Below are 27,813 nucleotides of genomic sequence, written 5' to 3' on the forward strand. Positions count from 1 at the left end.
GGGCCTCGAAAGGAGGTGCCAGAGTGATCTCCCCAGGAATTGTTTTAAAAGCCACGCGCTCCCGAGTAGCAAAACACAAACCATGAAGCCTTCAACAGGTTGATTAAAATGCTTTCCAAGGCATAGTGTCACTTTAAGTCTAGAGAATCTATTTTTAACTTCAACAATCTCATTAAAATATCCACTTCCCGTTTTGGCAAATTTACAAGAAAACCCACTTAAACAAAGATTTCAAAAGTGGCCGCAGTGAATAGAGATAAAAAGGAAATTCAAAACCTCATAAACAGATATGTTAGCTTAGTTGAAAAAGAAGAAAAAGGAGAGAGAAAAGGATTGGGTGGAAGGAGGAGCAGAATGCACACAGGAGTGTTGGGGGGAAAGGAAAGAAAGGATATCTTCTGGGAAAGGGGTTTATGGAAGGAAAGTGGAGCGAAGGACGGGAGAAAGGGGAAGAGGGGTGGGCGAGCCAAGGAGGATGTGGTGGGTAGAATGAGGTCGGCTAAGGAAGAGTTCAGAACAGATGCAAGAGAGGGATGCGGTGGGGTGGAAGAGTTACTTTAAGCAAGGGAGGGGAGGAAAAGAGAAAGGAGAGATGGAGGTCGGGAAAAGCAATAGACGAGAGGAGTTGATAGAGATCTTATGGAAGATTCTATTCCTCCAAAGGGGAGAGAATTCTCCTTGTTAGGAGGGGAGGAGGAACCAGGAGGCAAACAGACAGAAAGGGGCTTGAGGCAAGTGAGAGCTGGAGGGTGGAGGGGGAAAAAAAAGCAAAGAAAGCAAGGATGGAGAAGGCCAAGAGGGAGGGAAAAAGAGGGGACTTCATGTCCTCTGGAGCCACGAGACTCAAAACAGCCAGAAGAATGGAAAATTTGCTGAAATAGGGGAACTCAGCATTCACTCGGGAGTTCATGCTAAGATCAAGGCCTAAACTTGTGTCGAGCAAACAGGCCCATGTCAAGCATCCATCTGATACAATATGGCTAACCTATCTGTACACCTATTCAATATAAAAAAAAATCTTACAAGCTCTTTCCACACTCCAGGCATTTATGTGGTTTTTCCCCAGTGTGGGTTCTATTGTGTTTATATAGGTCTCCACTCACACTGAAGCTCTTTCCACACTCCAGGCATTTATGTGGTTTCTCCCCAGTGTGTGTTCTATAATTTTTTTTCAGATTTCCACATGTGCTGAAGCTTTTCCCACACTCTAGGAATTTATGTGGTTTCCCCCCAGTAGGGGTGTGCACGGAACCGCCACACTGCAGTCCGGCACTGGGGTGGGGGGTCACTTTAAGAGCGGCGGGAGGGTTTACTTAGCCCTCCCGCCGCTTTCCCGCTCTCGCGCCGTAATTAGTAGTGTAATTGGGGCGGCAGGATACCTCCCTGCAGCCCCTTTCCCACTGCGGCTCGGCAAAGCTCCCAGTAATGCTTTGCGCACGCGCAAACCATTACTGGGAGCTTTGCCGAGCCGCCGCGGCGAAGGGGCAGCAGGGAGGTATCCTGCCACCACAATTACACTACTAATTACGGCGCCACAGCGGAAAGTGGCGGGAGGGGTAAGTAAACCCTCCCGCTGCTCTTAAAGCGACCCCCCACCCCCAATCCGGACCACCCAGGTCTGGACCGGTCCGGGCCCAACCCTACTCCCCAGTGTGGGTTCTATGGTGTACAGTTAGAGCTCCACTCGTGCTGAAGGTCTTTCCACACTCCAAGCATTTATGAGGTTTCTCCCCAGTGTGGGTTCTATGGTGTATAATAAGATGTCCTCTCTGGTTGAAGCTTTTTCCACACTCAAAGCATTTATATGGTTTCTCCCCAGTGTGGGTTCTATGGTGTACATTAAGAGCTCCACTGTGGCTGAAGCTCTTTCCACACTGCAGACATTTATATGGTTTCTCCCCAGTGTGGGTTCTATGGTGTGTATTAAGGTCTCTGCTCGTAATGAAGCTCTTTCCACATTCCAGGCATTTATGTGGTTTTTCCCCAGTGTGCGTTCTATGGTGTTCAGTAAGAGTTCGACTGCAGCTGAAGCTCTTTCCACACTCCTGGCATTTATATGGTTTCTCCCCAGTGTGGGTTCTATGGTGTCTATTAAGATGTCCACTCGTGCTGAAGCTCTTTCCACACTCCAGGCATTTATGTGGTTTCTCCCCAGTGTGCGTTCTATGGTGTGTATTAAGATGTCCACTCGTGCTGAAGCTCTTTCCACACTGCAGACATTTATATGGTTTCTCCCCAGTGTGGGTTCTATGGTGTATATTAAGTTCTCCACTTCTGCTGAAGGTCTTTCCACATTCCAGGCATTTATGTGGTTTCTCCCCAGTGTGCGTTCTATGGTGTGTATTAAGAGCTCCACTTGTGGTGAAGCTCTTTCCACACTCCAGGCATTCATGGGGTTTCTCCCCATTGTGCATTCTATGGTGTGTATTAAGATGTCCACTCGTGCTGAAGATCTTTCCACATTCCAGGCATTTATGTGGTTTCTCCCCAGTGTGGGTGTGGGTTCTATGGTGTCTACTAAGATGTCCACTCCTGCTGAAGCTTTTTCCACACTCCAGGCATTTATATGGTTTCTCCCCAGTGTGCGTTCTATGGTGTATATTAAGTTCTCCACGACTGCTGAAGCTCTTTCCACATTCCAGGCATTTATGTGGTTTCTCCCCAGTGTGCGTTCTATGGTGTGTATTAAGAGCTCCACTTGTGGTGAAGCTCTTTCCACACTCCAGGCATTCATAGGGTTTCTCCCCAGTGTGGGTTCTATGGTGTATATTAAGTTCTCCCCTCCTGCTGAAGCTTTTTCCACACTCCAGGCATTTATGGGGTTTCTCCCCAGTGTGCGTTCTATGGTGTATATTAAGTTCTCCACTATTGCTGAAGCTCTTTCCACATTCCAGGCATTTATGTGGTTTCTCCCCAGTGTGGGTTCTATGGTGTCTATTAAGTTCTCCACTTCTTCTGAAGCTCTTTCCACATTCCAGGCATTTATGTGGTTTCTCCCCAGTGTGGGTTCTATGGTGTGTATTAAGAGCTCCACTTGTGGTGAAGCTCTGTCCACACTCCAGGCATTCATGGGGTTTCTCCCCAGTGTGGGTTCTATGGTGTATATTAAGTTCTCCACTTCTGCTGAAGCTCTTTCCACATTTCAGGCATTTATGTGGTTTCTCCCCAGTGTGCGTTCTATGGTGTGTATTAAGTTCTCCACTTCTGCTGAAGCTCTTTCCACACTCCAGGCATTGATGGGGTTTCTCCCCAGTGTGGGTTCTATGGTGTATATTAAGTTCTCCCCTTCTGCTGAAGCTCTTTCCACATTCCAGGCATTTATGTGGTTTCTCCCCAGTGTGGGTTCCATGGTGTATATTAAGTTCTCCCCTTCTGCTGAAGCTCTTTCCACATTCCAGGCATTTATGTGGTTTCTCCCCAGTGTGAGTTCTGTGGTGTAAAGAAAGGTGTGCAATCTGGCTGAAGCTCTTTCCACACTCCATGCATTTATGTGGTTTCTCACCAGTGTGGGTTCTATGGTGTATATTAAGATATTCACTTCTGCTGAAGCTCTTTCCACATTCCAGGCATTTATGTGGTTTTTCCCCAGTGTGGATTCTGTGGTGTCTTTTCAGATATCCACTCGTGCTAAAGCTCTTTCCACACTCCAGGCATTGATGGGGTTTCTCCCCAGTGTGGGTTCTATGGTGTGTATTAAGATGTCCACTCTTGCTGAAGCTCTTTCCACACTCCAGGCATTGATGGGGTTTCTCCCCAGTGTGGGTTCTATGGTGTGCAGTAAGTGTATCACTCCGGCTGAAGCTCATTCCACACTCCAGGCATTTATGGGGTTTCTCTCCAGTGTGTATTCTATGGTGTACAGTAAGATGTGCTCTCTGGCTGAAGCACTTTCCACACTCCACGCATTTATGTGGTTTCTCCCCAGTGTGCGTTCTATGGTGCATATTAAGTTCTCCACTACTGCTGAAGCTCTTTCCACATTCCAGGCATTTATGTGGTTTCTCCCCAGTGTGGGTTCTATGGTGTCTATTAAGTTCTCGACTTCTTCTGAAGCTCTTTCCACATTCCAGGCATTTATGTGGTTTCTCTCCAGTGTGGGTTCTATGGTGTGTATTAAGATGTCCACTCGTGCTGAAGCTCTTTCCACACTGCAGACATTTATATGGTTTCTCCCCAGTGTGGGTTCTATGGTGTATATTAAGTTCTCCACTTCTGCTGAAGCTCTTTCCACATTCCAGGCATTTATGTGGTTTCTCCCCAGTGTGGGTTCTATGGTGTGTATTAAGAGCTGCACTTGTGGTGAAGTTCTTTCCACATTCCAGGCATTTATGTGGTTTCTCCCCAGTGTGGGTTCTATGGTGTGTATTAAGAGCTGCACTTGTGGTGAAGTTCTTTCCACATTCCAGGCATTTATGTGGTTTCTCCCCAGTGTGGGTTCTATGGTGTACAGTAAGTGCATCACTCCGGCTGAAGCTCTTTCCACACTCCAGGCATTGATGGGGTTTCTCTCCAGTGTGGATTCTATGGTGTACAGTAAGATGTGCTCTCTGGCTGAAGCTCTTTCCACATTCCAGGCATTTATGTGGTTTCTTCCTTGCATTCATTTCCCTCTAAAGTTGAAAGCAGGTTTCAGAAGAGGTTTTTCCTACACACAGGCTTCTTTCTCCTGCTTGCTGTAATATTTGCTGGATTTCATGCTGAAAAACAGGTGATTCATTCCTGTTATTCCATTTTTCTCCAGTTTTTAGACTCTCTTGTTTCCTTTTTTTCCGTCTTGCAGCTCCCTCCACTGGGCTTCTATCCTTCTTCCTCTCCCAACATTTACCTGCAGTACCCCGAGAGAGAAAACTAGTTAGAGCCTGGGATAGAAAAGGCACCTGAGGGAGACCCTCTTGTCACGAGCCTATGGCCCAGATCCAGTCTGTATGTGTCTCTTCTCCTTCAGAAATTATATGGATCTGAACTGCTTACTGAAACTTGAGCTAAACCTGTGAATCTATTCATTTCTTTAGCAATGTCTGATAAAATATTGTTATTAACCAGTTTATGCTTGTATTTTGAATTATCTTATACAGAAGCCTAATGTTTAAGCCAAAAGTTTCCCGCACCCCAGACTATGGGCGACAAGCAACTATCTTGCTTTTTGAGCAAGCTGATATTTCGGAGGCTGAGAGAAGTGCCTCAGTGACCTTGCAGACAACAGAATCAGGACCTTCCATGGCTGTCTTGTGCTCATGTTTTACATTCAAGCAAAGTGCCAGATTCTTAACGGCTAGATGTTTCTGGACAGAGATTAGCAGGAAGTAATTCAAACTAGTTATGGTTCTATTTGTTGCATCTTCTGGGCCTTTGGGCAGCTCTTGTTTGTATTAGAAGGAAGAGTGCTGCTCCATCCCTCCCCCCTTCCATACTCCCATCAAGTTCAATGAGGCCAGCCCTAAAGGCCAGGAAAGATATATGGGCTCTTTGTTGCTGATCTATCAGGGCCAGAGAACACTTCACATGACACTAGCCGCTATCCGGGCCTGTTGCAAAACTGTGGGGTGCAAGAGATAAGCCTGCTGAACCCCAGACTTTGTGGAACCAGAGGACAACTTGATTGACACCTGACAACTCCAGATGGGGCGGGACCCCAAAGATGGGCAAGAGGTTATACAGATGACACCCCAGTGAGAGGTGGGAAGACCCTGCCCCTCGAGAACCATCAAAGTGATCCGCGGATATATCCATTGGTGTTTCATCAGCCCAGCAGCTGCTGCCGCCCAGTCTTTGGGTAGTCTTCACCCATTCTAGACCTTCCTTCTGTTGCGGCGGCCATTTTGGAGGCTGCCGCACATGCCCAATGGGCCTCTGCATGGCCGGATCACCAGAGGCCTATTGGGCATGCATGGTGGCCTCCCAAATGGCCACTGCAACAGAGGTCAGGACCTGAATGGGCCAGCTCAGAATCACAGGCCTCCCCAGAATTGTGAGCTGCTCCCCTGGGAGGCTTCATCAGCCCAGCAGCTGCTGCCATGTGGGGAGAGGGGGGCTCTCAGGCGGCTGCTTACAGAGCACTTCCCGAAGGTCCCCTGTGGAGAAAAGGGGCTCCGGGACTAGAACTGCTCGCTGACCAGCTGACTTGGGTCACTTGAGGGGATCCAGCCCCCACCCTGGGGGAAGCAGAGCCTGAAGGCCCCCAGTGGCCTGTGCACGTTGGCTCTGGCCGGATGCTCACCACATTGCCCAGTACAGTGGTGTGGCCACCATGGAAGACGGCACCTCACTGAGGGAACCCTGGGAATGCGCCCTGTAGGTCTGTCTGGCTGCTACCTAGAAAGACTGTGGGGTTCTGGCCAATAGCCTGTGGGGATAGACTGTGCCTTGCCCAAAGAGTTGTGAAAATGGGTGCCTTTCATCAGCCTCCTTTGGAGTGGGCAAATTCCCATTCGGCTCATGACAAAGAGGCCCGATTCCTAGATACACTAAATGACTGTGCCTTAGAACAGCTGGTCATGGAACCAAATAGAGAGAGGATGACCCTGGACTTCACCCTGAGTGGCGCTCAGCACCTCTTATGAGATGCAGGATCATGGAGCAGATGGGGACCAGGCACCAGAGAGCTATCCAGGTCTTCCTATATGCAAGCAGAGACCCGCCTAGGAAGTCCAATATGGCCAGTTTGGGCTTCAGAAGAGGAAAGGGGTTGTTGAAAAGAGAGCTGAAGGGGCGAGGCAGGCAGGAGGGTGAAATGGATCTCATTCAAAGCCACCATGATCCAAGCCAGTCAGAACTTGCATTTCCAAGTGGCCTGGCCTGCAGCGGTTAGCAGGGGGGGCTTTTTCAAATGTCCCCTTGGAACTGAATCTAGCAAGCGTCTGCTCTACCTTTTCTGTGTGAACTGCTTGAGGAGATTTTTCTTTGAAAAGCACTACATAGCCTGCTTCTGTCTGTCCTCGCCCCAAGAATAATGGGACAGAAATAGTTCTTAAAGGTCCATGAGCCAGTTATCAGCTTGATCTGCAGCTGTCCAAGAGATTGCTACTGGACCGACTTCCAAACTCCTCTTGGTGATGGAGAATGATTTCCATTTAACTTGGGAAGCCGCAGGGTCCATTAGTATGACCAGACACCATGGCTCCTTCTCTCCATGCCTCCCTCTCCCACGCCAGAAAACACTGAGGGATGGTGGTTGTTATTAATTGTTATTATTATCATTAGCCCCCTTTGCACACTAATGTTGGAAGCAGCCCCCTTGATTTCCGAAGTTTTGATGGGGGGTGGTCAATAAACATTCTTCCAAGCTTAGTCTTTTTTCTAGATAACAGCTGAAAAGCAACCAGGACAAGGGTGTGTGTTTCCTCCAGGGCAAGGGTGTGCGTGTTCCCCAATGAACTGATCAGGGGGATTCCGAGCAAAAAGCCAGATGAGCCTGTGGGTGCTTCACTGGATGCAGCGAGGGAATTCCACACTCCAGCTCTAATGACTGGGGAGGTGGGCTGAAGGTGCTCTCAAGTAATGCAGGTGGCTTCAAATTGTGTTTGCTAATTATACCTAGAGTTAGAAAACTCTAAAAGTTCTTAAAGCCATTTGTATAGAAACATAAGATCAATTAATAGATAAATAAGGAGAGTGAGAAGTGGGTTGACAGGGATGGGAGAGACCCGAGTTCAAATCCTTTCCCACTCAGACATGAAGATGACATGAACTCCCAAATGCTCAAAAGACTGAAACATCGCTTTTGCTTTTGCAGGTAGGTTCCATAACTCATGCAGACTACCAAAACAATTTAAAAAACAGACACACAACCCACAAAATATTCAGATCAATGTAAATACAATGATGGGTTTGGGGGACCCAGATCACCAGGCAGGTCCCTTCAGGCATAGAGGTTACCCCTGGCCTCCTCTTCCCCACCTTCCAGTAGCCCACTCACTGCTGCAAAACTATCTTTTCATTCTCTAGCAGAAATCTGTGTTTATGGGCTTGGAAACTGTGAGGCTTCATCCTTGCCTATCAAAGAGCTTTTTCCCAGTCTGGAGCTCAATATTATCTCTCTGTCTCAAGCTGCTTGGGCCTCACTCACTCACTGACATAGAGGCTCATCTCACGATCAGTGAGGGGGTTGGCTCCGTCACAGATTTGGCGGGGGCTGGGGAGTTCAGGGGCTGCAGGGCCCGTGGAAGCTGCAGCATGCCCTGCGCAAAGTGTGCAGGCCATGCTGGAGAGACCCCCCCCCCCGAACCAGGAGGCTGCTTTTCAGCCTTCTGGCCGGGGGTCTCCTCATGAGTAGCCATGGTGCGGAGCCTTAACTGCTGGGCTACCACCAGGCTAGCCCAATTTCCTCCCATCGTGTGAATAGCCTCATAAACTCCCAGACCAACCCCTCAAAAGACTGAAACATTGATTGTGCTTTTGCAGGTGGGTTCCATAACTCATGTAATTTTAAAAAACAAAACCCACAAAATTAGCATTCTCTCTCAGAAAATGCAGGGAAATTCTCCTTTTGAAAAGCATGGAGCACAAAAGCTCAGAGGAAAGAAAGGCTAGAATCACAGAGAGAGAAAAGAGGTTGGATTGTGGAAGAATGCTTTCAAAATGCAAGAATATCCATTTCTCTCTGCTTTCTCATCTAATGTGCTCCTAAACACTGTATGCGTGTGCTATGTGGAAATCTGGAAGAAGCTATATATAGAACAGGGCTGCTCAACTTCGGTGCTCCTGCAGATGTTGGCCTACAACTCCCATAATCCGTGGCTATTGGCAACTATGGCTGTGGATTATGGAAATTGTAGTCCAAGAACAGATGGGGGTCCCAAGTTGAGCAAACCTGATACAGACTAAGCCAGCCTCCATCTACTGTAGTTCAGTACTATCTGACCCAGGGCAGCACAGCTTAAACCCTTTGGATTACAACTCCCAGCATGCTCAGCAACAGTCATCAATAATCAGGGATTGTGCGAGATGTAGCCAACAAGAACAGGAGGGACAAAGTTGTTCGGCACTGGTCTACACTGACAGGCAGCGACCCTCCAAGGTTACAGGCAACCTCTGTCCCAGCCCTATCTGTGGATGCTGCCAGGGATTGAACCTTGGACCTCTGGCATGGACTGCAAGCGCTCAAACCCTGACTGTGGGCTGCTCCAAATGAACATATGAAGCTCCTGAACTCAGTCACAACATTGGTCCATCAAGCTCAGTATTGTCTACACCAGGGATTCTCAATGTGGAGTCCCCAGATGTTATTGGAATTCAACTCCCATAATCTCCAGCTTCAGTGGCCTTTGTTGGGGATTATGGGAATTGAAGTCCAATAACATCTAGGGACCCAACGTTGAGAATGCCTGGTCTACACTAACTAACACAGAAAGGTATTCCTAGGCAAGGAAAAGCAAGTGAATGCTGTGAAACGCTAAGAGACATGAATCAGTTGGACCGAAATATGCACATGTATTCTTAACACAGAACCAAACACACCAGTATGAACACTGGGTCCCAAATCCCTCAAAAGGTAACAAGCGTAAAAGCAAGTCAAAAGAGAAAAAGAAATTTGACAAGGTCTTATATTTCACACAGTGAAGCAGTTTCCCAGTTTCTCTGCAGTTTCCTGTGTATGGTTTTTATGCCCTGTGAGTTTGCTCATGTGGAGTAAGGCTTGCCTTCCTCCTGAAGTTCTTTGAAACACTCCAAGCATTCATGTGGTTTTCTCTATGTGGATTCTATGATGTACAGTAAGATGTGCACACTGGCGGAAGCTCTTTCCACACTCCAGGCATTAATGTGGTTTCTCCCCAGTGTGGGTCCTCTGGTGTCTGATAAGAGCTCCCCTCTCATTGAAGCTCGTTCCACGCTCCAAGCATGTATGCGGTTTCTCCCCAGTGTGGGTTCTATGGTGTACAGTAAGAGCCCCACCCGTGGTGAAGCTCTTTCCACACTCCAGGCATTTATATGGTTTCTCCCCAGTATGGGTTCTATGACGTGTATTAAGGTCTCCACTCCTGCTGAAGCTCTCTCCACACTCCAAGCATGTATGTGGTTTCTCCCCAGTGTGGGTTCTATGGTGTCTATTAAGGTCTCCACTTGTGGTGAAACTCCACACTCCAGGCATTTATATGGTTTCTCCCCAATGTGGGTTCTATGTCTATTAAGTTTTCCACTCGTGCTGAAGTTCTTGCCACACTCCAGACATTTATGTAGTTTCTCCCCAGTGTGGGTTCTATGGTGTATTGTAAGATGTGCACTCGAGCTGAAGCTCTTTTCACACTGCAGACATTTATGTGGTTTCTCCCCAGTGTGCGTTCTATGGTGTTTATTAAGGTGTCTGCTCGTGCTGAAGCTCTTTCCACACACCAGTCATTTATGGGGTTTCTCCCTAATGTGGGTTCTATGGTGTCTATTAAGGTCTCCACTCTTGCTGAAGCTCTTTCCACACTCAAAGCATGTATGTGGTTTCTCCCCAGTGTGGGTTCTATGGTGTGTATTAAGGTCTCCACTCGTGCTGAAGCTCTTACCACATTCCAGGCATGTATGTGGTTTCTCCCCAGTGTGGGTTCTATTGTCTCTATTAAGCACTGCACTCATGCTGAAGCTCTTTCCACACTCCAGGCATTTATGGGGTTTCTCCCCAGTGTGGGTTCTATGGTGTGTATTAAGGTCTCCACTCCTGCTGAAGCTCTTTCCACACTCAAAGCATGTATGTAGTTTCTCCCAAGTGTGGGTTCTATGGTGTGTATTAAGCACTCCACTCATGCTGAAGCTCTTTCCACACTCCAGGCATTTATATGGTTTCTCTCCAGTGTGCGTTCTATGGTGCCTATAAAGGTTTCCACTCGTGGTGAAGCTCTTTCCACACTTAAAACATTGATATGGTTTCTCCCCAGTGTGGGTTCTGTGGTGTATAGTAAGTTCTCCACTCTGGCTGAAGCCTTTCCACATTCCAGGCATTTATGTGGTTTCTTCCTTGCATTCATTTCCCTCTAAGTTTGAAAGCTGGGTTCAGAAGAGAAGCTTTTCCTACACGGAGAACACAGGCCTCTTTCCCTTGCTTGCTGTGTTATTTGCAGGATTACATGCTGAAAAGCAGATGATTCATTCCTTTTCTTCCATTTTTCTCCAGTTTTTAGTCTCTCTTGTTTCCTTTTTCCCCATCTAGCCGCTCCCTCTGCTGGGTTTCTAACATTGTTCTTCTCCCCACATTTGCCTGCAGTACCCCAAGAGAGAAAACTATTTAGAGCCTGGGATAGAAAAGGCACCTGAAGGAGACCCTATTGTCACGAGCCTATGGCCCTGATCCTGTCTGCATGTGTCTCTTCTCCTTCAGAAATAACATGGATCTGAACTGCTTACGGAAACTATTGAGCTCAACCTGGGAATCTGTGCATTTCTTTAGCAATGCCTTATATAATATTGTTATTAACTAGTTGATGCTTGTTTTTTGAATTCTCTTACACCTCAGTCCAATGTTTAAGCCAAAAGTTTCCCGCACCAAAGGACTATGGGCAACAACCAAGAATCTTGCTGTTTGAACAAGCTAATATTTCTGAGGCTGAGAGAAGTGCCTCAGTGACCTTGCAGACTGCAGAACCAAGACCTTCCATGGCTGTCTTGTGCTCTTGTTTGACATTTAAGCAAAGTGCCAGCTTCTTACCGGCTAGATTTTTCCCAGATGTACTGGAAAGAGATTAGCAGGAAGTCATTGTTATGGTGCTAATTGTTGCAACTTCCAGGCCTTCGGGCAGCTTCTGTTTGTATTAGAAGGAAGAGTGCTCCTCCCTCCCTCCCCTCCTCCCATCAACATCATTGAGGCCAATTTGAACAACAGTTGTGCGACAAGGGAGACAAACTAGTTTCTAGGATGTACGATCTGTTATTATTGGAAGATACAAGAACGGAAGTAGTGAAAACTTCAATGATTAAATGGGCTCAGGATTTTGGTTACAATATAGACTTGGTGAAATGGGGAAAACTATGGATAGAAGACATGAAATATACTGCCTGTTGTAATTTAAAGGAAAATAATCTTAAGACGATGTACAGATGGCATTTAACTCCTAAGAAGTTGGCTTTGATGTACAAGAACATGTCAAACAAATGTTGGAAGTGTAAAAAAGAGGAGGGTTCCTATATACATTTATGGTGGACTTGTAATAAGTCTAAAGGCTATTGGGATTTAATATACAATGAGCTTAAGAAAGTGTTTAAAACGACTTTCCCTAAGAACCCAGAAACAATACTATTAGATATCAATAATAGCTCATTGCCTAGGAAATACTGGGTCCTTTTTATGTATCTGACAGCAGCAGCAAGATTGACAGTTGCATACAAATGGAAAGACATCCATTGCCTGAGTAAAGAGGATTGGATACTTAAAGCGTTAGAGCTGGCAGAAATGGCAAAGCTAATGGCATTATTAAGAAATAAATTTGAAGCATTTAAAAGGGAGTGGGACCCTCTTCTTATTTACCTAAAAACATATTATAAAATGGATTTCTATCAGGCTTTTGAGTGGTAACAAAAATTTTTTAAAATTGCCCTAGAGCTGACTTTTGTACGATTTAACGGGGGGGGGGGGGGACGACAACGATTAAATTACAGGCAAGACTTGAGTATTGTAATGGATAATTGTTCTAATGATGAGATGGAAGTCCTGTTGTCTTTTTTGTGTTTTTTCTTTCTTTCTTTTCTTTTTGCGTGTACGTGTGTGTATCTTATGTTGTGAAAAATTGAATACATTTATTTTTTTAAAAAATAAAAATTAAAATTAAAAAAACATCATTGAGGCTAGCCCTAAAGGCCAGGACAGATATGCTGTTCTATCAAGGCCAGAGAATACTTCACATGACACTAGACGCTATCCGGGCCTATCCCAACACTGTGGGGTACAAGAGATAAACCTGCAGAACACCAGACTTTGTGGAACCAGAGGACAACTTGATTGACACCTGACAACTCCAGATGGGCCAGAACCCCAAAGATGGGCAAAAAGTTAGGCAGATGACACCCTAGTGAGACGTGGGAAGACCCTGCCCCTCGAGAACCATCAAAGTGATCTGCAGATATGTCCGTTGGGACCCGAGACAGGATTCGCCAGAGAGCCAGACCCTCCCATTGGTTCTCTCCCACACGTGTCATCAGCGGGGCCCCAATTTCCTGTCTGTTCTCTGCACCACAACGGCATTGAACTCAAGCCTCCAATAGGTGGGAAAGGATCAGACCTGGCCAGGTGGTCTCTCCTCCATCGGACTCTTTCCCAACCTCCTCCCTTTGCAGACACTCCCCAACCTGAGAGTTGTATCTCAGGTGGTTGCTGCCAAATTGGAGTGTGCACAAAACCGGGTTGCCCAGTTTGGTTCGAGTCTGTGTAGTCTTGTGCACCCCAAACCCCCTAGTTTGGTTAGGTTCACGGTTGTTGTTTTTAACCCTCCCTCCCCCCCATTTACAGTATATTACACTTTTTCTTCAAGCAGCCTAGAGCAGTGTATATAGTTAAGTTCTCCTCACAAGAAGCCTGTGAAAGGCTGAGAGAAGTGGCTGGTCTAAAGTTGCCCAGCAAGTAGCATGGCTGAATTGGAATTTGAGGAGTTGGGAACAGAGCTGACAGCAGAGGGAGGGAGGGCAAGGACCAGAAGTTGCAAAGGAGAGTGGGTCCGACGCATGGGGAGTTGAAGATGAGTTGGAGCCGGGTGAGGCAGCTCTTGTGGAGGAGGCACGACCGGTCTCAACTGTGGAGAGGCGTCAGTCCAAGAGACAGCAAGAGTTAAGGAGCCACATGCGTAGAACAACAGGCCAAGCTGCTGACTCAGGAACTCTTGATTAACAGCACCGGGGGTCAGCCTATTTAAGACAACTGTACCACAGCTACCCGGCTGATAGCAACATCAATTTCCTGTGAGCTAATCGGTTGCGTTCGTGTATTGCCATGACCGTGTTTGGACCCTGGACTGTGTTGACACTGCCCGTGGATTTTGCTTTCGATTCTGTTGAACTGATTGGATTGACTCAGACTGTCCCTGGTTTGGAGAATTCCTTTCTGTCAGACTTTGCTGTTATACTTCTGCTTGCCTGTTTTACGCTTCGTCTGGGTAGCCTGACAAATTTACGACACCAAGCTGCAATCATTACATATTTGATCTGGGTGACTTGCTGGGGTTCCTAACCGAAGCTTAATAAGGAAACAGGCAAACCATCCTCTTGGCGCCTCCCTCTGGTAGTAGCAGGAAACTGGAGGTGAGGGTGGAAACTGCAGTGGGAGAGCCCGGCTCAGAATCACAGGTCTCCTCTAAGAATCATGAGCTGCTCTCCTGGAAGGTTTCATCAGCCTAGCAGCTGCTGCAAAAGGGAGAGGGCTCTCAGGCGGCTCCTTACGGAGCACTTCCTGAAGGTCCTTGGGGAGAAAAGGGGCTCCGGGACTAGAACTGCTCACTGACCAACTGACTTGGGTCACTTGAGGGAATCCAGCCCCCACCCTGGGGGAAGAAGAGTCTGAAGGCTCCCAGTGGCCTGTGCACAAGGAAGTTGGCTCTGGCCGGATGCTCACCACATTGTCCAGTGCAGTGGTGTGGCCACCATGAAAGACCGCAGCTCACTGAGGGAACCTTGGCAATGCACCCTGTAGGTCTGTCTGGCTGCTACCTAGAAAGACTGTGGGGTTCTGGCCTGTGGGGATAGACTGTGCCTTGCCCAAAGAGGCCACAGTGATGCCCTTTAGGACTCTGGCTGCATCCCAACTGTCCAGGAATTACCTCACAGCAGCGTCTCCACTGAAGGTGGACCACTGAAAGTAGAAATCAGGGGAAAGCCATTCTGCTCAGAACACTATGACAAATCTTTCCACTATGAGGTGGAAACATTTGGCAAGCTTCTTTCATCTTTGATGGCTATGTGATTACTCTAAAATCTGTTGGACTCGAATTAAGAAAAGAATGGAGAATAGATTGCAAATAGAACCAGCTTCAAACCCTCTTAGACAATGATCTGAAGAAGGAAATAAGCGAGGCATCCAGGAGAGACAGAGTTGAGAAAATGGTTGTCTTTCATCAGCCTTCGTTGGAGTGGGCAAATTCCTATTCGGCTCATGACAAAGAGGCCCGATTCCTAGATACACTAAATGACTGTGCCTTAGAACAGCTGGTCATGGAACCAAATAGAGAGAGGATGACCCTGGACTTCACCCTGAGTGGCGCTCAGCACCTCTTATGAGATGCAGGGTCATGGAGCAGATGGGGACCAGGCACCAGAGAGCTATCCAGGTCTTCCTATATGCAAGCAGAGACCCGCCTAGGAAGTCCAATATGGCCAGTTTGGGCTTCAGAAGAGGAAAGGGGGTTGTTGAAAAGAGAGCTGAAAGGGCGAGGCAGACAGGAGGGTGAAATGGATCTTATTCAAAGCCACCATGATCCAAGCCAGTTAGAACTTGCATTTCCAAGTGGCCTGGCCTGCAGCGGTTAGCAGGGGGGGGGCTTTTTCAAATGTCCCCTTGGAACTGAATCTAGCAAGCTTCTGCTCTACCTTTTCTGTGTGAACTGCTTGAGGAGATTTTTCTTTGAAAAGCACTACATAGCCTGCTTCTGTCTGTCCTCGCCCCAAGAATAATGGGACAGAAATAGTTCTTAAAGGTCCATGAGCCAGTTATCAGCTTGATCTGCAGCTGTCCAAGGGATTGCTACTGGACCGACTTCCATATCCTCTTGGTGATGGAGAATGATTTCCATTTAACTTGGGAAGCCGCAGGGTCCATTAGTATGACCAGACACCATGGCTCCTTCTCTCCATGCCTCCCTCTCCCACGCCAGAAAACACTGAGGGATGGTGGTTGTTATTAATTGTTATTATTATCATTAGCTCCCTTTGCACACTAATGCTGGAAGCAGCCCCCTTGATTTCCGAAGTTTTGGTGGGGGTTTAATTCAACACCCTTCCAAGCTTAGTCTTTTTTCTAGATGACAGCTGAAAAGCAACCAGGACAAGGGTGTGTGTTTCCTCCAGGGCAAGGGTGTGCGTGTTCCCCAATGAACTGATCGGGGGGATTCCGAGCAAAAAGCCAGATGAGCCTGTGGGTGCTTCTCTAGGTGCATCGAGGGAATTCCACACTCCAGCTCTAATGACTGGGGAGGTGGGCTGAAGGTGCTTTCAAGTAATGCAGGTTGCTTCAAATTGTGTTTGCTAATTATACCTAGAGTTAGAGAACTCTAAAGGTTCTTAAAGCTGTTTGTATTGAAACATAAGATCAATTAATAGATAAATAAGGCGAGTGAGAAGCGGGTTAACAGGGATGGCAAAGACCCGAGTTCAAATGCTTCCCCACTCAGACATGAAGCTCAGTGGATGCTCTTGGGCCCATCAATTTGTCTCCTCCTAACCCACTTCAGAGCATTGTTGGAGGAAGCAAAAGTGAGGGAGAAAATGCATTATGCTACCCTGTGCTCCTTAGGAGAGGTCTATCAATGGCTACTAGTCGGAGGGCTGTAGGCCACCTCCAGCCTCCAAGGCAGGATGCCTCTGAGCACCAGTTGCAGGGGAGTCACAGCAGGAGAGAGGGCATGCCCTCAACTCCTGCCTGTGGCTTCCAGCAGCATCTGGTGGGCCAGTGTGAGAAACAGGATGCTGGATTAGATAGGCCTTGGGCCTGATCCAGTAGGGCTGTTCTCATGTTTTTATGTAGTCGCCTTATACTGAGTCAGACCATTGGTCTATCTAGCTCAGGATTGTCTTCACAGACTGGCAGCAGCTTCTCCAAGGTTGCAGGCAGGAATCTCTCTCAGCCCTATCTTGGAGATGCCAGACAGGGATCTCGGAGCCTTCTGTATGCAAGCATGTAGGTGCTCCTCTACTGGCTAGGGCCCCAATCCCGAAGGGGAATATTTGGCAGGGCTCACACATGTGGTTTTCTATTCAAATGCAATGATCTGGTGGGGGAAGCCAGACCACCAGGCAGGTCCCTTCAGGCTTAGGGGTCACCCCCGGCCTCCTCTTCCCCACCTTCCAGCACCCCACTGACAGCTGCAAACCTTTCTCCAGCAGAAATCTGGGGTTGTGGGCTTGGAAACTGTGAGGCTCCTTACCAATCAAAGGGCTTTTCCCCAGTCTGGAGCTCACTATTATCTCTCTGTCTCTAGCTGTTTGGGCCTCACTCAGTCTCTGACAGAAACTCCTGGACCAACCCTCAAAAGACTGAAACATTGATTTTGTTTTTGCAGGTGGGTTCCATAACTTATGAGACTACCATAACAATTTTTTAAAAAACAACAACAACCCGCAAAATAGCATTATTTCCCCAGAAAATAGCAACCCCTGCTAACTGGGCAAAGAGGCACCTTTTACTGTGGTGATTCTCTTTATTTAGCAGGGGGAGAGTAACTGGCCCCATCCACCCCCCAGCACAGGACCTCCAGTGACTCTTGCTGGGGTCTACCTTATGTTTCGTTTTAGAATGTGAGCCCTTTGGGGACAGGGAGCCATCTTATTTATTTATTGTTTCTCTTTGTAAACTGCCCTGAGCTATTTTTGGAACGGCGGTGTAGAAATCATCATCATCATCATATGCAGGGAAATTTTCCTTTTGAAAAGCATGGAGCATGCAAGCTCAGAGGAAAGAAAGGCTAGAGCCACAGAGAAATAAAAGAGGTTGGATTGTGGAGGAATGCTTTCAAATGAAAGAATATATCACACACACACACACACACACACCCCAGGGGTACCCCCTGAGATCTCCAAATATGCCCATTTAATGTGTGTACTTCAAGCTAGCAGGCAGGCAAAGTCTCCATAGACGACAAAAGGGCCAAAGTTCTCAGTTCTGCCCTGGAAAAGAATTGCATCTCCACAGCTGATCACGTTGCATGACTCTATTGTTTAATGGTCTTCTATCTATGGGAAGATGCTGTGTTTGAAGCAGGAGATACAACAAAGCAAGCTTGGGAACCATAGAGAGAGAGGGGAGAGATGGGCCTGCATCTGGGAAAGGAAGCTCCAAAAGGATTGGAAAGAAGTGATTGGAAGAAGACACTCAACCCACATTGGTTTGTTCATCTGCAGTGGGTATTTAAAAGAAACCCAAACCCTTACAGATATACTAAACACACCTTTAAAAGTATCATCTGAACTGGCCCATTTGTCTCCTTGCAAACAGGAGTAGAAAGGAAGGAAATATTTCTTAGTTCAACATGAATGGCAAAGAGAAACCTTCCCCTTCCCCAGCTCAACACTCACGGGTTGCTGAGAGCTTGGCAGCCAATCTGTGGTTGGGGCAAAGAGCTCTTCTTGCAAACCCTCCTGGCCTCTCTCTCTCCCCACCCACCTCCACGGGCGGATGCTGCTGGCTGCACTCCTCACAGCCCTGCCGGGACATTTCCGACAGCAGAAAAGACTGCTGGGTGCCTGGGAGAGAGAGACCCCCCCCTCCACCCCTTGCCCAGGCGGCTGCTCCTGCTGCTTCTCCTCCCTTACCTGGCTCTTTCTCCCAAGCACTCAGCAGCCAGGAAGGAGTCCTTCAGGCTGGCACGTGATCCGTGTGTGTCTGTGTGTAAGAACACGTGCAGCCCTTCATGCAGCGCCGGCCTCTTGCACCCTGCTTCGGACTCAAAGATGCCCCTGAAAATCAAGGAAAGTCCTTCTCGTTACTCCCAGCAGGCTTCTGCAGCCCACTGCAAGCTCCTTCTCCTTCCCAAACCCTTCACTCCCGGCCTTCCCTGCCTCTCCCTCCTCTCAGCTGCTCCTCATGCAACACTTTCAGGCGATTCCCAGGATCCAAATCCCTGGAGGATGGGGGGGGGGCAGTATCTCACAATGCATTGCACAGGAAGCCGAGAGGCTGGGCATGGCAATACCCAGCTCTTTAAGCAGCACTCTGAGGACTTCAGGAAGCCGGACTGCCGGTGGGAGGCTGTGATGATAAGGGGGGTGGGGGTGGGCACAAGTTGAGGGTGGTGCAGCCTGCAGACCTCCAAGCCTGGCCAGTAGAACTAGGGAGGCGCAGGAGGAGGAGGAGGAAGCATAAATCCAGGGGGAAGGGGGGGTGATGGATGCATGCAGCAGATTGCAGAATTCCTGGCCCCAAGCGAGCAGCTGCTCTCTGGACTCAAAGATGCAAATCTCTGCAAATCAAGGAAAGTCCTGCTCGTTACTCCCAGCAGGCTCGCAGGCAAGAAAAGGCACGCCCAGGAAAGTTTTACAGATAGTATTATACTCACAAGTAAACAACCTCACCCCACTTCCCTATTCCCATATAAGGTCCCCCCCTCTATTGAGCAATCTTATTGGTACTTTAAACAAGCTGTTTTTCTTATACATGATCTATTGTACACATTTCGTCAGGCTGTTCTTTCTGCAAGCCCCCCCCCCGCGCCCCCACTTCCTTGTTCCTTTTCTTGCGGTTTCTGAGCTTGAGCAACCTGCGCTTGTCAGCAGCTTCTTGTTTGCTTGTGGTTAGCATAAAAATCCCCTTCTCTGGAAAAGCCCCTTTCTTGGACCTTTGCAGGCTGTTACTCTGTATTTGTCTCTTGATATTTGCAGGCAGGTTTACAGAAGCAAAGCTGGCGTCGGTTAGGCTAAGCTATGGGCACTTGAGCAGACGGGGAGGGGGACCTCCTGACCGAGCCTGCTAGTGACTCACACAGGCACTCCACTCACGGTGGTGCTTGGGCATCTTGGCAGGGGATGATGGTACTTTTAGTCCAACACTATCCGGGGGACCATGTCTGAGAACCCCTGCGTGAAAACACAAGGACTGCTTTTTTTGCGGGGCCCAGAGAACCCGCCGCTTCTAATCAGCTTCAGTTCCCTGGTTGTGACAGTGGATAACCCCCCCCCCCCGCCCCGCCCAACGGAAATGCAAGCAAAAAGCAAAAAACCCTGCTTAGCCTTCGGGACCATTCATGCTTGCAGAGGGGAGGAGAAAGCAGGGGAGTCCAGCGGAGGAGGGTGCAAGGAGCAGGAGCAGAGGCTGGCCCGGCCGGGGGTGGGGGAGGAGGAGGGTGCAGAGAGTAGGGGCTGGCCGGCCCGGGAGGAGGAGGCGGCCCACAGGTAGCCAGGCGGTCGATCTGACTCGCCTCCCTCCCCACCAGCAGGATGTCCCTGCGATCCGGTCTAGAGCCACCACAGCACCTTCTCCACAGAGCCGGCTAATAGCATAGAAGCCATTGTGGGAACTGTGATTATTGTTGCTGCTGCTGCCGCCAAGAGTGGAGTGCAAAGCAGGCACGTACCTCGCGGGGTCCCGGCAGGGTTACCGCCTCCCTCCGTCTGCAATCCCAGCAGCTGGCAAGGCAGAAATGAGAGCGGAGCGCGCTCAGCGGCCAGGAGAATCCTAGACTGCTTCAGCCGCCTAGAGGCAAAACGGCTACAGAGATGCTGCCCTGGGGACCCCTCCTCATTGTCATCGGAGCACTTACAAGCATAAAGCATGGCGACCACTGATGTGTTTAGAAAACCAAAGCAACTCCATTTTACATAGAAAACCTCACTCTGACTTAAAGTAACCCCAGCCCAGCTCAGGGACATCTCTGCCTCTCATGATCAACGTCGTTATCTCTCTCCACTAAATTGTATCTATGGAACTTGGTTCTCACAAGGGTCTCACTGTTCTTTGCTGACAGTTAAGAAAACAGGATGTAATCAAATAAGGAGTGATCACCAGATGAACAATGGATCATGCGCCTGCGTACTAGACGCTTAGACCACCATTTTATTGCCACGTATACTGTGTCTAGGGTGTCAGCATCATTCAGATTGTTTGTATAAATGTAAGATGCACCTGTAACCAAACTGTAATCGGTTTGAGAGCGTAAAGCCCAATGATCACCTATTGCTAAACTGCAGTAGCAATAAGAAGCCTCTAAAGGATTCCCAGTGAGTCTGTTTGATTGGCTAAAAGGCGGACCCAGGGACAAACCAAATTCACATCACCACCAGGACCGGATTAAGGGCCACTGATCCCCTAAGCACAGCCCAACCAGGTTACCCCTCCTCGGGCCCCTCCATTGCTTAACTGACCAGACATGAAGACTCAAGCAAATTGTTTACTTATACCTTAAAATCTATTTAAATTTTTAAAGTTTTCTTCTAGATTTTTAAGGTACACTTAACAACAGTTCCGCTTATAAATAGCTGCAACAGAAGGAATGATTGAGAAAAGTATTTTGTCTTCAAGGTCAGACTTCAGAACATAGGACCATCTTTTACGTGAAGTTTTATCAATATTTTGTAATGCTCTTTACAGTAATCTTTCGCAAATCAATGACTTTTTACTTCAGATACATAGTTTAGTAGTTTCTCAAAACTTTAGTTGCTCAATTACATAAAATTACAATTACATTACAATTACATAAAATCGACTAGCTGAGTGTGGCAGTGAAATGCAAGGTGGCAAAAGAAATGCAAGGTGACAATAAGGGAGGCAAAAAGAGAGTATGAAGAACATTTAGCTAAAAGTATCTAGGGGGATAATAAAAACTTCTTTAAATACAACAGAAGCCGGAAACCTTCCAGGGAGGCGGTTGGACCATTAGACAATGAGGGAGTGAAAGGGATTATTAAGGAGGATATGGAGGTTGCAGAGAAGCTCAATGAGTTCTTTGTGTCCATCTTCATGGCAGAGGATACAGAGCATATACCTGTTCCTGAACCAGACTTCTCAGGGATGGAGGCTAAAGAACTGAGTCAGATAGAAGTGACAAGAGATTATGTTCTAAACTGTCTGGTAAAACCGAAAATTAACAAATCGTCAGGGCCAGATGGCATCCATCCAAGAGTCCTCAAAGAACTCAAATGTGAAATTGCCGACCTTGCTAAAATATATAATTTATCCCTGAAATCAGGCTCTATACCGGATGACTGGGAGGTAGCTAATGTAACACTGATTTTCAAAAAGGGATTCAGGTGCAAGCCAGGAAATTACAGGCCAGTTTGCTTAACCTCCATTCCAGGCAAATTAATGGAAAGCATCCTCAAGGATAAAATTGTAAAGCACATAGAAGAACAGGCCCTGCTGGGGAAGAACCAGCATGGCTTCCGCAAAGGTAAATCTTGCCTCACAAACCTTTTGGAGTTCTTTGAGAGTGTCAACAAGTGTGTGGATCAAGGTGATCCAGTTGACATCGTATACCTGGACTTCCAAAAAGCTTTTGACAAAGTTCCTCATCTACGACTCCTGAGAAAACTTAGCAGTCATGGGATAAGGGGGCAAGAACATGTGTACATGTGCTAACTGGCTGAAATACAGGAAACAGAGGGTAGGTATAAATGGAAGTTTTCACAATGGAGGGAAGTAAGAAGTGAGGTCCGCCAGGGATTTGTACTGGGACTGGTGCTTATTAATTTATTCATAAATGATCTAGAAGTAGGGGTAAGCAGCGAGGTGGCCAATTTTGCAGATGATACCAAACTCTTTCGGGTAGTGAAATCCAAAACGGATTGTGAGGAGCTCCAAAAGGATCTCTCCAAACTGGGGGAGTGGGCAACAAAATGGCAAATGTAGTTCAATGTTGGCAAGTGTAAAGTGATGCACATTGGGATGAAAAAACCCCACTTCAAGTATACACTGATGAGAGCTGAGCTGTCGGTGACTGACCAGGAGAGGGATCTTGGGGTCGTGGTGGACAGCTCGTTGAAAGTGTCGACTCAATGTGCAGCAGCTGTGAAAAAGGCCAAATCCATGGTAGGGATCATCATCATCATCATTATTATTAGGAAGGCGACTGAAAATAAAACTGCTAATATTGTAATTCGCTTATACAAAACAATGATGTGGCTACACCTGGTGTACTGCGTACAGTTCTGATTACCACATCTAAAAAAAGGTCATTGTAGAAATGGAAAAGGTGCAGAAGATAGCAAAAAGATGATCAGGGGCCTAGAGCACCTTTCTTATGAAGCAAGGCTACAACACCTGGGGCTATTTAGTTTAGAAAAAAGATGACTGCAGGAGACATGATAGAGGTCTATAAAATCATGCAGGGTGTGGAGAAAGTAGATAGAGAGAAATTCTTCTCCCTCTCACAATGCACTAGAACCAGGGGTCATCCCATTAAATTGACTGCCAGGAAATTTAGCACCAACAAATGGAGGTACTTTTTCACACAACACATAATCCATCTGGTGGGCCACTGTGCGAAACAGGATGCTGGACTAGATGGGCCTCCTTGGGCCTGATCCAGCAGGGCTGTTGTAATGTTCTTATGTTCAGTGAAAGAGTTAAGGGCATGATAGTGAGGGGGGAAACTCTGTGGTGCCCCCCTTCCCTTGATGCCCTAAGCACGTGCTTATTTTGCCTTATGGTTAATCCAGGGCTGGCTACCACCTTGGAAAAGATTCCTTTTTTTATCACAATCTGCAGGGAGGGGGGTGCACTTGAGCGTGGAAAGTGGCTCAGCCCTGAGCTCTTTAATTGCTTCTTGGCAACTCCGCTGGATTCTCAGAAGCACCCCTTTCAGAAGGATTCGCATCTAGATCCACGCCTGGCCCCCCTCCTCATCTCTATGGGGACGTGAGGAGTCTTCAGCATTTGTTTAGAGGCAGTTTAAAGACTCTGCTTTCCCGTTTGAACGCTTTGCAATGCTCCCTGGCTTCACCACTCTTCCCTTAATGAAGAAATATGGACGATGGCTTTTGAAGCAACATTACATTTTTAAAGTTTTCATTTTTACACAACTTCTAACACAACGTCCCCCACCCCAATTTGCTCCTCTGACAACATTGGGATTTCAAGGAATTGTATGGCACCCAAGTAACACACCCAAGGATGGGGCCAGAGCTCAGTGGCAGAGCATGTGCTTGGCATGCAGCAGTTCACAGGATCCTAGGAAGAGGCTGCCTTCTACTGAGTCAGGCCATTGGTCCAGCTAGCCCAGTATGGTCTACCCAGGCTGGCAGTGGCTTCTCCAAGGTTGCAGGCAGGAGTCTCTCTCAGTCCTCTCTTGGAGATGCTGCTGCCAAGGAGGGAACTTGGATCCTTCTGCATGCAAGTAGGCAGATGCTCTTCCCAGAGTGGCCCATACCTTAAGGGGAATATCTGACAGTGCTACACGTGTGAGCATATCCCATTCCAATGTAAACCAGGGCAGACCCTGCTTAGCAACGGGGACAATTCATCCTGGCTGCCACAGGACCAGCTCTCCTCCCCAGGTAGGGCTCCGTGTAGGGATGGGCAAGACTCCTGTCTGAAATCTTGGAGAGCTGTTGCCATTCAATGTAGGCAGTACCGAGACACATGGACCAATGGTCTGACTTGGTCTAAGGCCACTTGCTCTGTTCCTAAGGAGCAGGGTCATAGCTCAGCGGCAGAGTGCTTGCTGTGCTCCCTGATCCAGGGTGTCATTTTCCCCCTCCCTCCTCTCCCGCTTTTGGAGATGGGACCATCAGAAGAGGGAATTGGTGTATGGAGCAGGGTCCAGTCTTGTGATTCTGCCCTGACAGACCAAAGTGATCGAGAAAGACATCAGCTGACAGCCAGGAAGGAGGGGAGGGGAGTGATGCCCTCCTGTTTCCCAAAAGAGGAGAGGAGAGCTGGTCTTGTGGAATCAAGCGTGTCCCCTTAGTTAAGCAGGGTCCAGCTCGGTTGCATATGAATGGGAGACTAGAAGTGTGAGCACTGGAAGATCTTCCCCTTAGAGGATGGAGCCGCTCTGGGAAGAGGATCTAGCCTCCAAGTTCCTTCCCTGGCATCTCCAAGACAGGGCTGAGAGAGATTCCTGCCGGCAACCTTGGAGAAGCCGCTGCCAGTCTGTGAAGACAATACTGAGCTAGACGGACCAACGGTCTGACTCAGTATATAGCAGCTTCCTCTGTTCCTATGTTCTTCTCCCCACCCCCTCCTACTTCTGCAAATGCTGAAAGATTTTCTTTTTTTATACCCCTTAGCAAACAAAAGACAGATAACTTCAGCCTCCTTTACACTACAGTTGGAAGGAGAAGAAATAAAATGTTGGTGGGGGTTAATTCAACATCCTGCCAAGCTTTTCTAGATGACAGTTGAAAAGCAAGGAACAAAGACCTCCTGCCCTCCAGGGAGGGAGAGAGAGAGAGTTTGTGTCCCAATGAGTTTACCCAGTGGATTAGGAGGAGAAAGCCAGAAAAGCCTCTTGGTGCTTCTCAGGGGTATAGCAGCAAGGGAATTTCACACTCTAGGTCTAGTGAGTGAGGGGGTGCCTTGTAGTAATGCAGGTGGCTTCAAATTATGTTTGCTAATTATACCGAGAACTAAAGAACCCTAGCAGTTCTCAAAGCTGCTTGCATAGAAAAATAAGATCAATTAATAGATAAATAAGAGGAGAGTGAAGAGGGGGTTGACTAGGATAGGAGAGACACGAGTTCAAATCCTTCCCTACTCAACCATGAAGTTCCGTGGATGACTTTCTCTCCTCCGGACCTATGTAATGTAGGGATGGGGTTTTCTCCATTGCCAGATCTTTATAGGCAGATAGATAAGGGAGACCCGGTGGAGTTTTGATATTGATGTACAAAACCAGTAGCAGCTGGTGGGCCCTGGAGCAGGAGGGGGCAGGGGGGAACCTGGTCACTGAGGCAGAAAACCTACCCCCCCTTTCCTCCATGCCAGCAGGCTTGGATATTTATCCAAGACAGCCAGCACGGAGGAAAACAGAAAAAGGAGAAAAGGCAGAAAAGCAGGGCCAAAAGTAGAGAACAGAACAGTGGTTTTTTGCAGGGGCGTAACTAGGGAAAATGGCGCCTAGGGCAAGCACTGAAATTGTGCCCCCTGCTCCACGCCATCCAAGCATTTACACTGAATAACTGAGCAATTTTACTTAAACCAAAATGATTGTGTATGTTCTAAAGTATTTTTTAAAAAATAGAAAGGAATGGACACAACATTTTCTCCATTGTCAACAGAATAGCCACTTTTCCTGTCTAAATACTACAGAAATGGATAACTAAACCCCAGAAATATGTTTTCTATCTAGACTACATCTACTGCACATAATAATGATTCCTTCATGGATCAGAGGCTTCCTTGGGGATCTGGCCATAGCCCAACTTATGGGTAGAGCATCTGCTTTGTGTGCAGAAGTTGCACCCCTGGCAGGATCTCCCGGGAAGGGTGGGCAAGACTCCTGCCTGAACCCTTGGTCAGCTGCTGCCAGTCAATGCAGACAATCCTGGGCGAAACTGACCCTCTCTCCCTGTCCCCTGAGATTCTCTTCTTCTGTCTCCTTCAGATGCAAGACCTGCCATCAGAAGTGGCCTGATTTCCCTGAGGCAGAGGAGGCTCCATCGGACACCAGGCAGGGGCTGCCCTCCAGCGGGATCAAAGAGGGTGATGGAGGTACGGCCCTGCTAGGTAACGAGAGATGTGGTGGACTCCCCCTTGTTCTTCCTCTCTCTCAAATATCCCTGCTGTCTGTGGCCTGCTTTGATGTTCCCCTGAACCCGTTTGGGGAAGGTGCTCCCTTCCAGCCTGTTGTGAATCTCCTGTTTCAGCAGTCTTGGGCTTGTACCTTTGGAGACACTTCTTCTTTCATGGAGTTTAAGTACAAAATTTGGCCAAACTACACAATCTGTGTGAAGGAGGAATAGTGAGTGGAAATAATAGCATCTCCAGGCTGACATCTTTCCTCTTCAAAGACCCCTGCACATAGCCGACCTTAGAGCAGGCCTGCTCAGTTTAGCCCCTAATCCCAGCCGGTTTTGGACTGCAGCTCCCAAAATCCCCAGCCACAGTGGCCAATAGCCAGGGATTATGGGATTAGGGCCCAAGTTGAGCAGCCCTGCCTTAGAGGGTGGACAGGTATTCCTACCTGCTCTCCCACTGTGGGACCCCTGTGGCTACTTGTAGGGGAGGCACTCTTCACATGTTCCCCCCAACAAGCACCTCTGTGCCCCTTCAGGATTTTCTCTGGTTTCTGTCCCAGTTTCCTACAGCGCTACTTGCAAAAGCAGGAAAGGAGATCATAACCAATCAATCCCAGCATTTAAAAAAGGAAGCCGTAGTGCAGGTGACAATGTCTCCTGTCCCACAAGGACCAGGTGCAGGGGCGTAACTACCATTAGGCAAGGGGAGGCAGTCGTCTTGGGGCCCCATTGCCTCGAGGGCCCCCCCAGAGGCACATCACATGACTCCCCACCCGCCAATGTTGCACCCCCTATGAATTATGTTGAGTCTCTTGGAGATCGGCAGGAGCAGAGAGTAAAAAAAGCTAGATTGTGAAGTGTGTTTGTGTGTGTATATCAGCGAGCGGCCCAATTTTAAAATCTTGTCTCTGGGCCCCCTCCCACCTTGCTATGCCCCTGACCAGGTGATACAGTCGTGATACCTTCTGAATATACAGGTGCAGTAGATGACCTTTCAGCAGAGCTGGAAACCACAGACCTGCTTGGTGGGCAGAAGAAAGCTCTACCTCCACTTCTGATTGCACCCACTACTTTGACGAGTGCCAACGTAAGGGAGTTCAAAACAAAGACGACAGAGAAGAATTCCCAAATGGGAGTGAAGCGGGGTGAAGTGGTAACAATCCGGTTGCCAACCCACCCTGATGGGAAGCGTGTCTGCTGGGAGTTTGCCACAGAAGACTGTGGCTTTGGGTTTGGCGTCTTCTTTGATTGGGCTCTGGTTACTAGCACGGCTATTACTGTGCAGGTCAGTGAATCAAGTGATGAAGAGGACTAATTGGAAGGAACTATTCCTGTGGATGATGTGGAAAGAGGCTCCAAAAGCTATTTGCAAAACCGTTATGGGGAGTTCATACCCGTCTACCAATGGCACAGCCATTGTGCAAATAGGCAGCCATGACTATCCAGGCGAGGGCATTTACCTGCACAAATTTGACAATCTTACTCTCTTTGCAACAAGGTTCTCGTCTTCCACGTCTATTATACCAGCTAAAG

General features: G+C 47.9%; 1 protein-coding gene and 1 pseudogene across 3 annotated transcripts; one reads left to right on the top strand and one right to left on the bottom strand.

Annotated features, from left to right (window-relative positions):
• Positions 1–1,608: 1,608 nt before the first annotated feature.
• Positions 1,609–20,420, bottom strand: LOC128338464 (zinc finger protein 208-like). Of its 3 annotated transcripts, XM_053280952.1 has the most exons (3): positions 20,181–20,420; positions 18,424–18,567; positions 1,609–4,825 (listed from the first exon to the last, which is right to left on the bottom strand). In XM_053280952.1, the coding sequence occupies exon 3, from the start codon at positions 4,602–4,604 to the stop codon at positions 1,641–1,643; it is 2,964 nt and encodes a 987-aa protein (XP_053136927.1). In that variant the 5' UTR covers positions 4,605–4,825; positions 18,424–18,567; positions 20,181–20,420; the 3' UTR covers positions 1,609–1,640. The 3 variants fall into 3 exon arrangements, with proteins under 3 accessions (XP_053136927.1, XP_053136929.1, XP_053136928.1); XM_053280954.1 differs by lacking the exon at positions 18,424–18,567 and having other exon boundaries at positions 20,181–20,216; XM_053280953.1 differs by lacking the exon at positions 20,181–20,420 and having other exon boundaries at positions 18,424–18,663.
• LOC128338627 (protein TMED8-like) lies at positions 18,763–27,811 on the top strand (annotated as a pseudogene).
• The last annotated feature ends 2 nt before the right edge of the window (positions 27,812–27,813 follow it).

Source organism: Hemicordylus capensis, chromosome 16, assembly GCF_027244095.1.
Source record: "Hemicordylus capensis ecotype Gifberg chromosome 16, rHemCap1.1.pri, whole genome shotgun sequence".
NCBI classification, from domain to species: Eukaryota; Metazoa; Chordata; class Lepidosauria; order Squamata; family Cordylidae; genus Hemicordylus; species Hemicordylus capensis.

Coding starts and splice junctions, on each gene's coding strand:
- LOC128338464 (XM_053280952.1), bottom strand. CDS start 4,604: ATGAATGCAAGGAAGAAACCACATAAATGCCTGGAATGTGGAAAGAGC.